The sequence below is a fragment of the Carcharhinus amblyrhynchos genome, chromosome 21, assembly GCF_965287045.1.
Source record: "Carcharhinus amblyrhynchos chromosome 21, sCarAmb.v2.hapA, whole genome shotgun sequence".
NCBI lineage: Eukaryota > Metazoa > Chordata > Chondrichthyes > Carcharhiniformes > Carcharhinidae > Carcharhinus > Carcharhinus amblyrhynchos.
The window spans coordinates 24,804,906-24,821,178 of NC_137344.1; the positions used below are offsets into that span (position 1 = coordinate 24,804,906).

Sequence of the window (16,273 nt, forward strand, 5' to 3'; positions counted from 1 at the left end):
TCCCTCAGTGAATACAACTCACCCAGCCTGTGTACTTTCTCAATTTTAAGTAAAAATAGCCTTTCTTGTACCTCCTTCTTCTCAGTTATAAATTATTATGAGGTGGTACGGTGGTACAGTGGCCGGGTTCAATTCCTTGCTTGGGTCATTGTCTGTATAGAATTTGCACATTCTTCCCGTGTCTGCGTGGGTTTCCTCGGTGCTCAGGTGTCCTCCCACAGTCTAAAGATGTGCAAATTGGGTGAGTTGGCCATGCTAAATTCTCCTTCAGTGTACCCCTGCAGGTGTCGAAGTGTGGCAACTAGAGGATTTTCACAATAACTTCATTGTAGTGTTAATGTTGTGACTAATAAGTAAACTTTATTCAAGTGTACCAGTTACCTCTTCTCCCATTTTCTTTCTTTGTAAAGATGTGCAAAGTACTTGTTTAAAACTTTGCTATTTACCCAGCTTCCACCTGCAGGTGCACTTTTTTATCCCTACTCTTTCTTTTACCATCCTTTTATTGTTTACATGCATACAGAAAACTGAGATTCACTTGTATGTTAGCTGCCAGTCTCTTCATGCTCTCTCCTTGCTTTTCTTACTAATCTTTTCATTTTCCTTCTGGTCCTTCTATATTCAGCCTGATTCTCCATTGTATTTTCTGCCTGACATCTGTCATACACGTACTTCTCCCTTTTCATCTTTACCACATTATTCTTGTCATCCAGGGCATTCTAGATTTCTTTGTCCTATCTTTCTGCTTCAGGGAATATACATCGACATTGCCTACAATAGTTTTCCTTTGAAGATGGCCCATTGTTTAAGCACTGTCTTTTCTGCCAGTAGTTGATTCCAACTCACTCGAGTCAGATACATGCTCATCCCATTGCATTTGGCTTTTCCCTAAGTAATTAGCCCTGCTCCGGATTGTTCCATGTCCATTTCCAATGCTGACCTAAACCAGATGATACAATGGTTGTTGTCCCCTTCGTGTTCTCCCGCTGATATTTGGTCAACTCATTCCCCAGGACCAGATCCAGCAGTGCCTACCCTCTTGTTGGACTGGAAACATACTGCTGCAGCAAATGTTCTTGAACACATTCCAGGAACTTTGCATTATTCCTATCCCAGTCTATATTTGTCCCTCACTATATTTCTTGCACCACTCTATCATTTCTTTGCAAATTTATTTCCCTACATCTCTTTCTCTAGTTTGTGGTCTATAAAGTACACCGATCAATGTTATTGTATCTGTTTCATTTCTTACCTCTAACCAGAGAGATTCTGGCCTTGATCCCTGTGGAACATCCTCTCCCTTTGGCACTGTAATGCCAGCTTTAAACAATACTGCCACTGCTCCCACCTCCTTGTCTTCCTCAGCATACCTGCAAATTTTTTAGGTAACACACATCCAGAAAGTGTTTAGAAAACAGCTGTACAATAACATGATTTCTCAAACCATTTTACTGTTTCTTAAAGTAATCACTGCTGTTAGTCTTTGAACTGTATATCAGGGAGCTGTCCCTTCCCTTTGCATGCCTTTTGATAACCAACATTCAGCACTGACTGAGGGTTGAGTAATGAAGGTCAGCCATTTACATGTAAAGGAATAAAAGGGTTGTGTTAACCTAGACACTGTTTGTGTTTTGCTTTTGTATCAAGGACAGGAGAGTCTCGCAAAAACGAACTTAACAAAACAGCTGTACAATAACATGATTTCTCAAATCATTTTACTGTTTTTTAAATAAGCACTGTTGTTGGCTCAGCAAATTCCCCTGGTCTGTGCTAAGTCTGATCTCAGCAAGGAGACAATGATTAGTCTCAGCTCCCCTAGGATGAGAAAACGGCCCAAGACCTCTGTGTCTGATGTCAATTCAGCAGTTTCTGAGGTAGTAGGGCACATGGTGGGGAGGTGTGGGATGGGGAAACATCCAGTATAAACAAGATCATGCTTCATCCATTGTAAACAAGAAACCAGCCTCCCATCCATTGACTCTGTCTATACTTCTTGCTGTCTTGGCAAAGCAATTAGCTTAACTAAGGACCCCACACACCCCAGACATTCTCTCTTCCAACTTCTTCCATCGAGGAAAAAGATACAAAAGTGTGAGGTCACATACCAATTAACTCAAGGACAGCTTCTTCCCTGCTGCCATCAGACTTTTGATTGGACCTACTTTGCATTAAGTTGATCTTTCTCTACACCCTAGCTATGACTGTAACACTACATTCTGCACTCTCTCGTTTCCTTCTCTATGAACGATATGCTTTGTCAGTGTAGTGCGCAAGAAACAATATTTTACACTGGAAATTAATACATGTGACAATAATAAATCAAATCCAAATCAAAGGCTCAGCTATGATGCTCTGATGGTCTCCAGTATGCTGCAACATGTATTTTCAAGATTTAGAAATAAATAAAGACTGTTTATGTAAGGTACTTTATGGTGATTTATTTCCCTGAGCCAATCCTCAACAAGGAGACTTCATGTTCAATTGTAAGCAATAGACTTTCTTTTTGTACATGTCTGATGCAACCATGATTTTGTAAAATTAAAACTCTCTACAACTCCTGCCCTTGAGGCATTTGTTCTAATTACATTCTGACAATCAAAACACAAATGCCAATACCATTTCTGATCTAGGATACTTGTCATCAAAATTTCCTCACATGGAAGATTGCCCTTAGAATAGATTTGTTTCCCAGTGTAGTCATTAGTGAGTTCTGTGCAGTGATTTTCGGATAGCTTTATTAGATTTGCCACTTAATGCACCAGTGCAAATGTATCCTGAATTTTTCTGAGTGATTTGTCCATTTAATTTGAGAAATAAGTAAAAGCTTCATTTTGATTCTGTTATTCCAGGGTGATTGTACTGTATTTCAGAACTCATTATATGCAGATTTGTTATATCAGTCTTGTCAAATCCATTAGAAAATTTGAACAGTTTTTGGTTTCTTACAGCTCTTACAGATAAGCCAGTTAATAAGTTACATTTAACCCAATGCATGTCTTCTGCATTGTTATCATCTTGGAATTAACGCAGGAAAGTTCCACTGTATTCCTCCCTTCACTGCCAGCAATGGTGTTTGCCATGATGTTACTTCAAATAATTCATAGATGTTCATCAGATATTATCATCTGGATTTATTTGTCTAATTGTGGAGGTTTAGGTTTCCTTTAAGGACAAACCTCCTCTTGGTCTTGAAACAGTTGTCAATCTACAGCAACGTATGAATGATGCATTCTGAACACAAGGATATAAGAAAAATAAGTAGGCCATTCAGTCTATTAGTAAGATCTTGGCAAATCTCTACCACAGTTCCACGTTCTGGCACTAACCCCCATTACTTCAATCCTCCTGTGATCAACAGATTTTTAGATACTGTGGTTGAACATCCATGGCTCAATGGGGAAAAGAACTCCAGAGGTTCACAATCTTTTGAAGAAATTTCATTTCAGTTCAATCCCTGTGTCCTGAGATTGTGCCCTGAGGTCTAGACTCTGCAGCCAGAGAAAACATCCTCCTTGCCCTGCTTCAATTCAACCACTTATTAACTTAAATTCTTGAGAATATAGGCCTCTCCTCAAAGGACAGCTTCCTTATCACAGGACTCAGTCTAGCTAACCTTTGTTGCACTCTAAGGCAAGTATATCTCTCCTGGTAAGGATTCTAATTGAAGATTCTTCACTTGTGTGTTAACTTTTTCTCAAGATGGTGCTGGAGCATGGCAATTTCTTGCAAGCTGTGCCCAGCGTACCTTCTAATTCTATCTTTCTATGCTTCTAAAACTTCACTCAATCCCTTTTAAACTCTCTAACAATGCTCTAATTCTTTCTCTACACCCTAGGTAAGGGTGGCCAGGACAAAAGAAAACATAGCACACTGTTCAAAAGTCCATTGACTTCAGCAGGACCGTAACATTCCACCAGCCTAAAATTCTGAGTCATCTTTCTTTCCACCTGTTAAAGCCAGAATTGTAATGTACTGCCTTGTACTGGCCTGAAGTGGGTTAGGAATTAATTTATAACTGAAATGGACTTTGCCAGTTTAACTCAGTCACAGCATTACTATCCTGCTTCTGATTTCCAGCCAGTAACAGAAGACGCGAGTGGTAATATGCCTCATGTGCCCAAGGAAGAATTTCTAGTTAAAGGGACCGCAGTATGTTTCTGAATGGCTGAAGTGTACTTGGTCCCTGAGGCTTCAGCCTGAGGAGAACCGGAAAGGCTGCCCCCTCCCCCAACCCGGGTCTCATACTCTTCCTTACCTGGAGGTTCTGCTGTCCAGGTCAGGAGGAAGGGGCCAGCCTTTCAAATCAAGTAGACATAGATGGAAAGTGGCTAAGGCATGAGCAGCAGGAGTGTGATTCCCCATACCTGCATACTATGCACCAAGAAGATCCAGCACCTCAAAAGTGCATGACAGATGAGTTCCATAGCACTGTCAGGCGAAATGCCCACCTTCTGAATTTTTTTCACCATTTTTCTCCACTATGCACTTTGCAACTCCACTCATTCTGCATTCTCCACCTATTCACATCACCATCTAAACAGTCAACATGCATTCTCACCCATAGCCTGTCATTCTCTCACATCCATTTCTTACAGCCCTCTTCCACAAGTTTCGTCCATCCCTCCTCCAAATAAATGATTTCTCAACCTTGTAAGAAAAGAGAGTGCACAACTCCAGGGAGAGGCAGAGAACCGGTATCGGGGTGGGGCGGGGGTGAAATGCCTCCATTGATAGACACCTTGACGAATACTGGTAATGCCTGCTAGCACCACTGAGAAGGAGATCTTATTCCAGAAGGCTGCAGATATCAGCAGTGACCTGCAGTGGGATTCTAAACTTCCTGAAGTGCTGTTTACACATGTTGAGAGCGCTGGTGCTTTGCCTGTAGAGCTTATGTTGTGGGCCTTGCCTTCATCAAGCTGGATCTCTGGACCCATACCCATTGTTCTTTGGCAGGATAAGTGGATGAGGAGGAGGCACCTGTTGGTGTTGTTCTTGCTGATACTGTTGGTATGAGTATTGCTGCACCTTTTGTTCCTCATCAGAGGTTCAAGATGGAGCTGTGTTAGCTGCTCCCATGCTGCAGTGACGGCTGACAGCAGAGAGTTACTGACCAAGGTGAGTGAAGTCCAAGACGAGGGAAGTGACTTCCAAAACGTTGGCACCCACCTGTAAAGGAGGAAGTATACTCTCAAAAGCGCTCTGAGCCTCCGATTCTTGCCTGAACATGGCTGCAGCTTTTCAGTTTCACTATTTGAATACTATCCAGCTTAAACTAACACTTCCCACTGTGCTCTCGCCTGGTAAATCCTATAAAATTCTGCGTAGCATGGGAAACCTGTGCAATGGCAGTCAAAGCCAGAATGCTGAGCTAAATCCTGAGTTAGTTGTGGATTTTTAATGATTTACCTGACAGCTCCAGAATGTTTCCCAGTTGCCTACAAACCCATCTTGGTTAAAGCCAGAAGTGAATAGGGTTATGTTGGATTCCCAATCTGACACCACTCTTTTGGGAGTTTAACCTGATGTGCACACCTGAACCCATGCTCCATTATCCCCTGCCCCCACACCTGAACCCCAGAATTTATTATTCTCTTCTTCATTTCTCTTTCTGTGACACATTTGACATTGGATTCACCTACTCTAATTCACATGTCCTTCTGAGCCTTTTGTCAATCCTCCAATCTGATTTGCTAAGGAGATAACCTGATTAAGGCGATGATAACCTGCTTGGATGGCCTCTTTCCTGCTTTGTGCCGTTAATATTTCAGAAACCTTTGCAGGATTGTGACGAAGCAGAAGGAGGCCATTTGAGCCATCAGCTGGAATTCTACCACCCCACCCGCCATGGGTATTGGAACGGGCGAGGTGTGAACAGTAGGAAGGTCCATTGTCCTTGGGTGGGATTTTCTGGTTGCAGGGCCCATCGTGTCTGCACCAGCTCTCCAAAATGAGTATAAGGATTCCATGCCATTTTCCTGTCTTTTCCCCATACCCCTGTTGTGCAACATTTTAAAATTAAACACTGAAAGACTGGTTTAACTAATGTAGATTCAATTCTGAATCTTAAGATCACAAAGTTCAAAAGAAATCTGTGCATTGTAAAATCGTACCAAATTTTTATATGGTAAAAGTGACGCCATATAAAATAATGATGTTCATAGTTTTGCTGCTCTTGTATAGCTGAGATCAACCCTTTCTGTCTTGTGTTGTCAATCATTTCCTGTCCTTTCTTACTCTATCAATGCATTTTCCTGTAATTTTCTCTTAAGAGCTTCCAAATTCCAGAGCACCTTCCTACTTTCCTACCATTTACAAGCTTCTTAAAGCTACAACTTAGCATTTATCATCACTACGTCTTGACGTGTCCCTTTCATTGCTGGTGATACCCTACACAGTTGCCCTTTGCCCTTCACTGAGGTTAATAGAGGCCCTTGTAACACAATAGTAGCCAACTGACCCAAGTGACTGCAAAGCCAAATATATCGCTTGCAGTCAAGAACTTAAGTTTATAACTTAGTAATATCGGATTCCAGAGCTTTTGGTGACTTGGGTTTTGCTGTGATGCCAGTCTTCTCTGCTGATTAAATGGAGTCTTTAATAGTTCTTTATTTTGCAATAGCCATCTGACCATTGTTTTTTTCCTTCTGTGCTTCACTCAGGGCCTTTGTGCAGTGTTTTGGTGAATCGCTTTGGCTGTCGTCCTGTTATGATGGTGGGAGGCCTATTTGCGTCAGCAGGAATGATACTTGCATCACTGTGCACTAGCATAATCCAAATCTATCTGACTGCTGGTGTTATCACTGGTAAGAAACTCCCGCAATAATTTTTAAAAAAGAAAAGTACTGGGGAATGCTGGAAATTTGAAATTAACTCAGTAGTCCCTCTTTCCTACTCTTTTCTCCTCGCCCTGCAATATATTTTGTTTTCAAGTTGTTGAAAATGTCTAATTCATAGTTCAGGTGATTTAGAATATGTCTTTTAGTTTTAGGAATTAAAGTTTAACTGGAAAGATTGTGGAAAATTTAAATTTAAAACTGATAAACACATGCAACTCCACACAAAAACTGAGTTGATGACAGTTCAAAAAATGGTGCATGTTTATGGAAAGGCTGCATCATGTCGACTTTAAAGGTCAGAGTAGAAATATAAGAGTGATAGAACAGCAGGTAGAGAAACTTGAACAATGGATCTGTGGTCATTTTGGTAGAGACATATGATCAGCAATCATTTCAGTAAGGGCACTCCAGACATATTGGTTTTTTTTGGGAGTTAGAGCTAAATTAGTTTAAAATACATTTCTTGCTTCAGATCAAAGAAGGAATTTTAAATGAGGAACAGGTAAGGTAAAGGTCTATTTGAGGACACACCTGGACATGCCAAATTGTCTTGGAGATAGGTAGAACATAAGAATATAAGAACATAAGAAATAGGAGCAGGAGTAGGCCATCTAGCCCTTCGAGCCTGCCCCGCCATTCAATAAGATCATGGCTGATCTGTCGTGGCTCAGTTCCACATTCCCGCCCTCTCCCCATAACCCTTAATCCCCTCTCTTATCAAAAACCCATCAACCCGCGTCTTAAAAATATTTAGCGAGGTAGCCTCCACCACTTCAACGGGCAGAGAATTCCAGAGATTCACCACCCTTTGAGTGAAGAAGTTCCTCCTCAACTCTGTTCTAAACCGCCCCCCCTTTATCTTGAGGCTGTGCCCCCTAGTCCTACTATCCTTTCTGAGTGGGAAGAGTCTCTCCACCTCTATCCTATCCATCCCATTCATCATCTTATACGTTTCAATGAGATCTCCCCTCATTCTTCTAAACTCTAACGAGTACAAGCCTAGTTTATTCAGCCTCTCCTCATAGCTCAACCCCCTCAACTCCGGCATCAGCCTAGTAAACCTCCTCTGCACTCCCTCCAAGGCCAAAATATCCTTGCGTAAGTACGGCGCCCAAAACTGCACACAGTACTCCAGCTGCGGCCTCACCAATGCCCTATACAGTTGCAGCTTAGATCCTCTGGTTGCAATTATCTGAGTGTTTGCAGAAATGTTTTAATTGCAGCTGTGATTTTTGGCTGTGGTGCAGCTTACTGAGTGAAGAAAGCCAAAGTAAATTGACAGTTAGTTAGGCCTGCACTATAGGCAGAGAAAGCTGACTTCATAATTTGAAACATGACATCCAGGTAGGGTTTAATTGGATTTCAAGAAGGGGGGGAAAAAGCAAGAAGATTGCTTAATTTAATGCGAGTGTAAAAATCTACAATGGTCCTCAAGAGTTGGTGGAAAAAGAAAGTAACAAGCAGAGTTACTTAGATCCATTGAGAAGACAACCAGAACAAGGAACTCGGGCAACCCCAATCAACTAGTATTAAAACAAAGTGTCCTTACATGGAAAATAACAGACTGGTCAATTCCAAAGGACTATGGTTATTTATGGGTGGTCCCCAGTGAAGTAAATTACTTGTGATCAATGTATCTTACAAGGAAAAGACTTTAGAGGAGAATAAGGAGTACAACTTGAACAATAACGTTAATAGTGCTTGTTTTGTTCAAGTATTTTATATACATTTTGATTTATTTTTGCTTAAGCACTCTTGGTTATTATGTGAATTTCTCTTTAAGTGTTAACAGTCCCTAATATGATTGTAACAAAATATGTCTTCAGTTCCCTTCTGAAAGTTATTATTGAATCTGTTTATACCACCTTTTCAGATAACATGTTCCAGATCATAACAATTTTCTGCATAATTAAATTTCTTGTCTCCACCTGACCATCTCTTGCCATTTAACTTAAAGTTAGATGGAACAGCATACCCAATTTTCAGCTTCAACTTGAACGACATTGCCATTTATTTTTTTCTTTCGGGGGTGGGGTGGGGGTGGTTCATTGGCCTCATTCCCCGCTGGTGATTGAGTCTGGTGTTGGGGCTAAAACTGCCAGGTGGCAGACCAGTTGCCATTCACCTGGGCTGCCCTGTCAGCTCTCATCGGCTTCCTGCCTAATCTGGGTGGAAACCTCTGATTTGCGTTTCATTAGCGGGCTGGAGACCCAGTCCAGCGACCTCCCATCATGCACCTGCCTCCCCAGCAGGAACTTCACCGGGCTGGCTTTGATGATGATCCTGACGCTTGTGGACCTGGCATGGTGGCAAGGCTTCTGGAAGGAGCACTTGCCTGCCTTTGGAGCCCCAAAATGTCAGATCAGGTTGTCATTCCTGGAGTGTCAGCTCCAGGGGGCAATGCAAGGTTGGCACTGCCAAGTGGCAGGACCTGGAAGTGGGGGGTACTCCTGAAGGGGATGGGTCCTGAGGGGATCCTATGTTGGCATCTTTGTCTGGGGGAGTCACACTCGTGCCTGTGTGGTTGGGGGGGGGGGGGGGTGCTGCGCGGGGACAGAGGGAGATGAGGGGGCTTCCTCTTTTCCATTGTGAAGGGATAGGGGCCTGTGTCAGAAATGCTTAGCTGGCTGGTGTATTTCCCGCGATATATACATTTGCATTGAGCAGGGGAATCCCACTGGACAAGTGCTGCTAACACCAGCAGGAAACACTCCATCTATGAGTGCCCACACCAACAGAAGATCTGATTTCGGTGAATCGCGGCCTTTATCTTGGTTACATTTTGAAAGCATCTTGCATAAACTTGAGTTACTTTAAGATTCCTCTTCTGGTATCCTAACTTGCAGCAAGTCACTTTTGCCTATCACCCTTGTGCTCACTGACTTGCACTGGCTCAAAGTTTGACATTGCCTCGATTTTAGAAGTCCCACCCTTGTTTTCAAATCCCTCTACAAGTCACACCCCATGTCTGTAACCTCTTCCAGTCCTATAACATGTTGAGATCTCTGCCCCCATGTAATCAGCCTCTTGCACATTCCTAATTCTAATCTCTTTACCATTGGTGGCTCTATCTCCTGGTACCTGGACCCTGGAGTTCCCTCCAAAATTCTCTGTACCTCTCTCACCTCTTTAAGCCACACCTGAAAACTTACCTTTCTTCAATCTTTTTGTCATCTGTTTCAATATCTCATTGTATTGGTTTGTGTCAAATTTTATTTAAAAATTCTCCCGGGGACCTTTTGGGACCCAAGCTTGGTGTAAAAATGTTATTTCATTGAATTGTAAACAATCCCTGCCCCTCCAAAAAAAAAACTTAACTAAATGAATCACCATTTTGTTTTCACTGCAGGACTGGGTCTAGCCTTGAACTTTCAACCATCTCTCATCATGTTAAACCGTTACTTTGACAAGCGTCGCCCATTAGCAAATGGCTTATCTGCAGCTGGGAGTCCTGTGTTCCTGTGTTGCCTCTCTCCATTGGGCCAGATCCTGTCTAAGGTCTATGGATGGCGAGGAGGCTTCCTCATTCTCGGAGGTCTCCTGCTGAACTGCTGTGCGTGTGCAGCATTGATGAGACCGCTTAAAGCTAGCCGCAAAGAACAAGAAAAAATAGATCAAGCAAAGAAAATGCAGAGCAAGAAGAAAACTAAGCTCCTGGATTTCTCAGTCTTTAAGGATCGGGGTTTTCTGATATACACAATTGCAGCTTCCATCATGGTCTTTGGTCTCTTTGTTCCACCTGTGTTCATAGTGAACTATGCAAAAGATATAGGAGTGCCAGACACAGATGCTGCTTTCTTGTTGACTATCTTGGGTTTTGTGGATATTTTTGCCCGACCTCTTAGTGGTGTTATTGCTGGATTGAAGTTTGTCCGGCCTCGCTGTGTGTACCTTTTCAGCTTTGCTATGGTTTTTAATGGAATTACAGATCTAGGAGGCTCCTATGCTGCAGATTATGGTGGACTGACAGTGTTTTGCATTTTCTTTGGGATGTCCTATGGAATGGTGGGAGCGCTGCAGTTTGAAGTGTTGATGGCGATTGTTGGAACCGAAAAGTTCTCCAGCGCCATTGGCCTTGTGTTGCTGGTGGAAGCCATGGCGGTCTTGGTTGGCCCTCCAGGTGCTGGTAAGTATGTTTGCACACGTCTGTGCATGCACATTTGTGTATCTTTCTAGAAAGAGACTTGCTTCAGCCTTCTCTGCTGAATAAAAATAAGAATCATAGAGAAATATTACAAAAGTCTTTAATGCCAGAAATGCCAATATAACAGTTAACATTTGAAAGATTTAAGTTTTCACTAAAATTAATATGATCAAGAGTGGTGCCTACTTATTGCTTTGGCCAAAGTATGGAACCAAAAGAACAATAGATGACACTTAGTATTACAGATGTGCTAATTACTTTTCTAGAGAAATAGCTGGGTAATATAACTATTGAGGCAGAAAAGTCAGCTCTTTCCATGCAATCCCTTTTCTCTCCTATTCCCATACCACCTCCCTTCTTCACCTAATACCATTGAATTTCGTTCAGTGGTCTCATTCCTAACTTCCTTCCCGAGGAGGATTTGGACGCAATAGTTCATGAATTTTCTGTAACTGGCCATGTAGCAGGGAGAGAAGGGCATGATGGGGCCCTGGCTTAGCATGTTGTGGAATGAAGCCCTGTGCCTATGTCTTGGGAATCACAGACAAAATGGGCCTTGACCCAGGATATTTTGATAAACTGTGAACAGAGTAATAAGATTTGGCCTGAAGTAATGCGATCCGCTCCCAGTGGCTGAATGGTGAAAGAGAAATGTATTGATTTTTCCTTTCTTGTTATACAGGGAAGCTGTTTGACACCACAAAGGTTTTCAAACACGTTTTCTATTTGGCCGGGTCTGAAGTAGTTCTGTCTGCCTGCGTGCTAGCTCTTGGGAACTTCTTTTGTTTACGTAAAAGTACTGAACAAACTGAGAAAGCGCAAAAGGAAAACGTGGAAGAGGGAGAGCAGAAAAAGGATTCAGAAGCTGCAGATTCCATTGAGGTGGATCAATTCTTAAAAGATGAGACAGGAAAAAATGGTGAAATTGTACCAACACCAGAAACAAGTGTATGAAGGTCTCAACGGAGGAAGAAACAGAACGTTTACAAAAGGTCAAGAGAAACAAGTTTGTATTTATTTAGAAATGTGAGGAATCTCCATGTATAATGGTAAGAGTAGTTTATTGTGCAGAATATTTTTGTGATTTTGTTTTTTTTTGTTTAAATTGCTGCCTTGCATTTGTCATTCATGTGTGTCTTTCACAAAGGTTTTTTTTAAAAAATAAGGGTATCTGTTGAAAGTCTAAGAGGTGCTTTTAAGAACATTCTGAAAAATCAAATCTACAGGATTGGGATTCCACAGAAGTGGAAAGTGATGCACATAACACTTCCAGCTAACAGCAACATTGGTGATGACAATACGTCTGGCAGCTTATAACATTGGCCACAAATGATGGCTTCCACATTTAATAGTGGATCAGCAAAGGTTAAATTTTTTTTTAAAAGGAATCATATCGATTGACACCTGCCTCAGCTACAGCACTTAACAACATTTACACAGAAGATTTAACCCCCGTTGTCCAAATTTAATAAAGTTAAGAAAAATAATGAGTATAAGACGAGACCAATGTTATTAAACCTGCTAGTTACTGGCATTGGCCTGTTGCCATTGAAGAACGTTCACAAATCTGACACCAGATGAGACTGATCCAAGACCAAATTTGTTTTTTTACAATTCCAATGATATTTCTCCTACTGGACTAAAACTTTTTTTTTACTAAATTAGGAGTGTCTGACTAAATAATTGCTTTAAATGGATTCTTTGTGAGGCATGTGAAAAAGCAGCCTTTCAAATGATTCCTCCTGATAGTGACCTGCTGGATTGGATATTCAGCAGAGGCAAGGGGGGGGCGACGGTGCAGTTCAGATCAGTGTATCACTTTTTTCCATATACTGATGCTTGAAAACTCTGCAACACACTATCAGTAAAGGCAATTTGAATTTGATTGGGGAAAAAGACACAATAGGCAGTATAATCCATGCTTTCCACCAATGATCACACAGACATTAATTTTATGGTATCAACAAGAAAGAAGACTTTTGTTGTACTGGAGTATTTTTGGTTTCTACATAACTCCCAATAGAAATTTTATCTATCATGATCACTAGTTATGCCTGCAACAGTTCAATCTGACCATCTTATCAGCATCCAACTCTGAGATTGATTGGATCATCTTTGAATATGGAATCAAATAGACAAAACCCTAAATGATCCCTTTCAATCGGTTCATGATGAGTCTATAAAGGAGCAGCCCACCACCAGGTTCATTGGTCACAAAATACAGGAAATCTTTTAGGTTTTGCACACACTTCTTTATATATTGCAAACTTATTGGCCATTTTACAGACAGAATTGTGTATTGCCAAGAAAGTAACAAATGGATTGAAAATACAACTACTCAGGAGATTAAAAACAGTCTGAAAATTACGAAGAGGTAATTACGAAGAGGGAGCTGTTAATGCAGATATTTAGCAATAGATATTTTAAGAATAGCTTCAATATTCTCAAACCAGTGGAGATGTGCAGACTTGCTTTCAATGCATTTCATACTAAAATGAGAAATATTTTTAACTCCTAAATTGTGCATTGCTTGAAAAAAATGCTATCAAAGCTTTTCGTCTTGCACTCATCAGGACAGTTTGCAAGAATACCAATAGTAAAGGGGAACAACAGTTTATTAGAAGAGGATTATGATTGGTTGGCGAGTAGTCACTGGTAGAAGCATTGCCATGGAGAATTTGTGAGGGAACAGTTAACAGTTAAGCTTTTGTTCAAATTCAAACCAGGCAGATTGACCTTGATTAAAGCATTGTCAAAGGGAATGAACCAGGGAATGCCTGTTAAACTAAGCTTTTATTTAGTTGAAAAAGGCACAATGTGTGGACCTGCACCTTCAGTCTGCAAAGGACAGGGCCCTGTGTGTGGAAATATATAGATTTTTGCATGCATCAATCTGCTAACACCGTGAATCTGACTGATAATCTTAAACTCATTTTCAGTAGAATCCTTAGCCCAGTCAGAACAGCTAAGCAAGTGTTGTTCAATTGTGCATTTATATCTAATGTTGAACAGTATATTTTGAATTGTGCAAGTTTGGGGTGGTTGGGTATAGTCTATGTTTTGCCTGTTGCAACCGATTTATTTGATAATACTCACAAGCTTTCGAGGTTTCCCTCTTCGTCAGGTGAATGGAGAGTTCTGGCCTCAGACAGAGCAGACTTTTTACTGTGTTTACACCAGTCCAACGCCGGCATACCCACATCTTGCCTGTTGCAAGCAGCCGAAGGAACATGCAATTTGATAATATCCATTAGTCATTGGGACACATGATCTGCATACCTAACATCACACAGGCACTGAATTACATTACTCATTTGTGTGATCAATGGAGCATCTTTCTAACTTCATAGCAATATCCTGTTAGTCAAGAATACCATGAAATGGCTAGCTTCACCTGGTGTTCAAACTTTTGAGACATCTTACCCTTCCAGGGTAAGCTGAGATAAATTGAACACTTTTCCAATTCAAAAGTGGCACGCTTGGGCCCATTCATGAGTTTTATGAGGTACACAGTGGGCAATCATCAGTTCAGGGTAACCTTTAACCCTCTGGATAAATTGATGATTAGAACTTGCATTTTTCTATAAATTTGCCAATTTCATTGTTTGTTGCTGGTGGAGATCCTTCAAATGTGGCACAACATAACAAAAAGAAATCTCCTTTGATCCTGTTTATTACTTAAATGCAGAAGAATATTTTTGATTTCCTTGCTGTTTAGATGTAATTGCATGAGCTGAAATATGACATACTAATTTTACTAAACTTGCTGTGATTCTAGTCCAGAAACCAAGGTTTTTGGGCCCTGATTTTAAAAATCTCCTCAATGAACCTCTTTACATAGATTCCCATGATTAACTATTTTTGCAACATGGATTTCCTCTTTCCCAATGTTAACTTGTGCCAAGTCAAGGGAATCTCTGAGTTTGCAGCAGCAGTAATGCCATCAAGCAGCCTAAGTGAACAACCACATTGAGGAATTCACACAGATAGCAAATCAGGAAGCTAAATCTGCCAATCACACAGATCGTAAATAAAGATTGGGACACACACACGGGATTAAAGTAAAAGCTGCACAACAAACCCTAGTTTCTAAAGAAATGTTTTCCATTGGAATCTGACTGAATATTTATCATCATGTAGAAATGTGACATTGCAGAAATATAACCTCAGTTTTTTTTTTAGAACCGGAGAGGTTGTTCAAAGGTGGCTGTGAAACTTTGCTGTACCCTCTTAAGTGGCTATACTAAGTGAGAAGTGAACAGGCGATTTTTAAATGAGGCCCAGACGTTAAAATATTCCAGCCTGAACTTTAGGCCATTCCATAGGAAACTTGCTGAGTGTTTGATTAAACCTGAATAGCTCTCAAACTACAAAAGACTTTTGGCTGCAATAATAAAGCATCGAGAAACTCTATTACAATTTGACTGCTCTGTATATTGGGGTGGTGGGATAAGAAACATTTTGTAGTTTTATCCAAATGGAACATTGCCTCGTAAATGGTATCAAAAAGCTATGTTAACTAGAACCAGTTTGACAAATTAAATTTTAAAGTGACAAGCAATGATGATTGACATACTGTTGGTTTATGGGAAGTGAGAATGATGGATAACAGGGTCGGTTAGCTCAGTGGATAGTAGTGTGGTGCAGGATAATGCCAAGAGTGTGGGTTCAATCCCCATCATGGCTAAAGGTAGTTCTTTGGCTCTTTCTCCTCTAGTTGTCTCGTAGTGATTTAGCAATCCCCAGACAATGAGGAAGCTACTCAAAAAGAGAGAGAAAGTTGAGACTATGAAGTCCCATCACCTTCTGGTGATCTCATGTAGCTATAGGAGGGCATGTGCAGTTGTATCACTCAACGTTTTGGCAGGCTTAGGGGAATTCTACCCTTGATGTTAAAAAGGAAGAACATTTTGGATTTAATTCACATTAAAGTTGCAGAGGTGAAAACCGCAGTGTTAACTTGTGAAGAAGCATCAGGAGCTGGAAAGAAGTCTCAGGTGCAGGATAATGCATAGTAGAGGGTTCATATTGTTGAAACTGGTGGGAATGTGTAATTAAATGAGACAGAATTACATGGGCAGATTATTTTTACTACAAGTATTGATTTAGGAATGGGGGGGGGTAGAAAGTTAACTGAGGTTGAGGAAAGTATCAGAAGCAAGATTTTGTAGGTATTAACTCCTCCCAATTATCCATAACATACTGTGTACTTATCCAAAGAAGTCAATAAGCTCATTGTTCAGTCTATATGAAAGAACAAAGTATAATTTACCCATTAAGGTTGAACTCT

At 40.9% G+C, this 16,273-nt stretch overlaps 1 protein-coding gene across 1 annotated transcript in view; it reads left to right on the forward strand.

Annotated features, from left to right (window-relative positions):
* Positions 1-11,937, forward strand: part of LOC145356290 (monocarboxylate transporter 4-like) — a 38,531-nt gene extending 26,594 nt beyond the window's left edge. Inside the window, exons 3-5 of the mRNA XM_080208855.1 lie at positions 6,663-6,806; positions 10,189-10,965; positions 11,666-11,937. Coding sequence (XP_080064981.1) covers positions 6,663-6,806; positions 10,189-10,965; positions 11,666-11,937 — 1,193 coding nt within the window. The remainder of the gene's footprint in view (positions 1-6,662; positions 6,807-10,188; positions 10,966-11,665) is intronic.
* Positions 11,938-16,273: the final 4,336 nt, after the last annotated feature.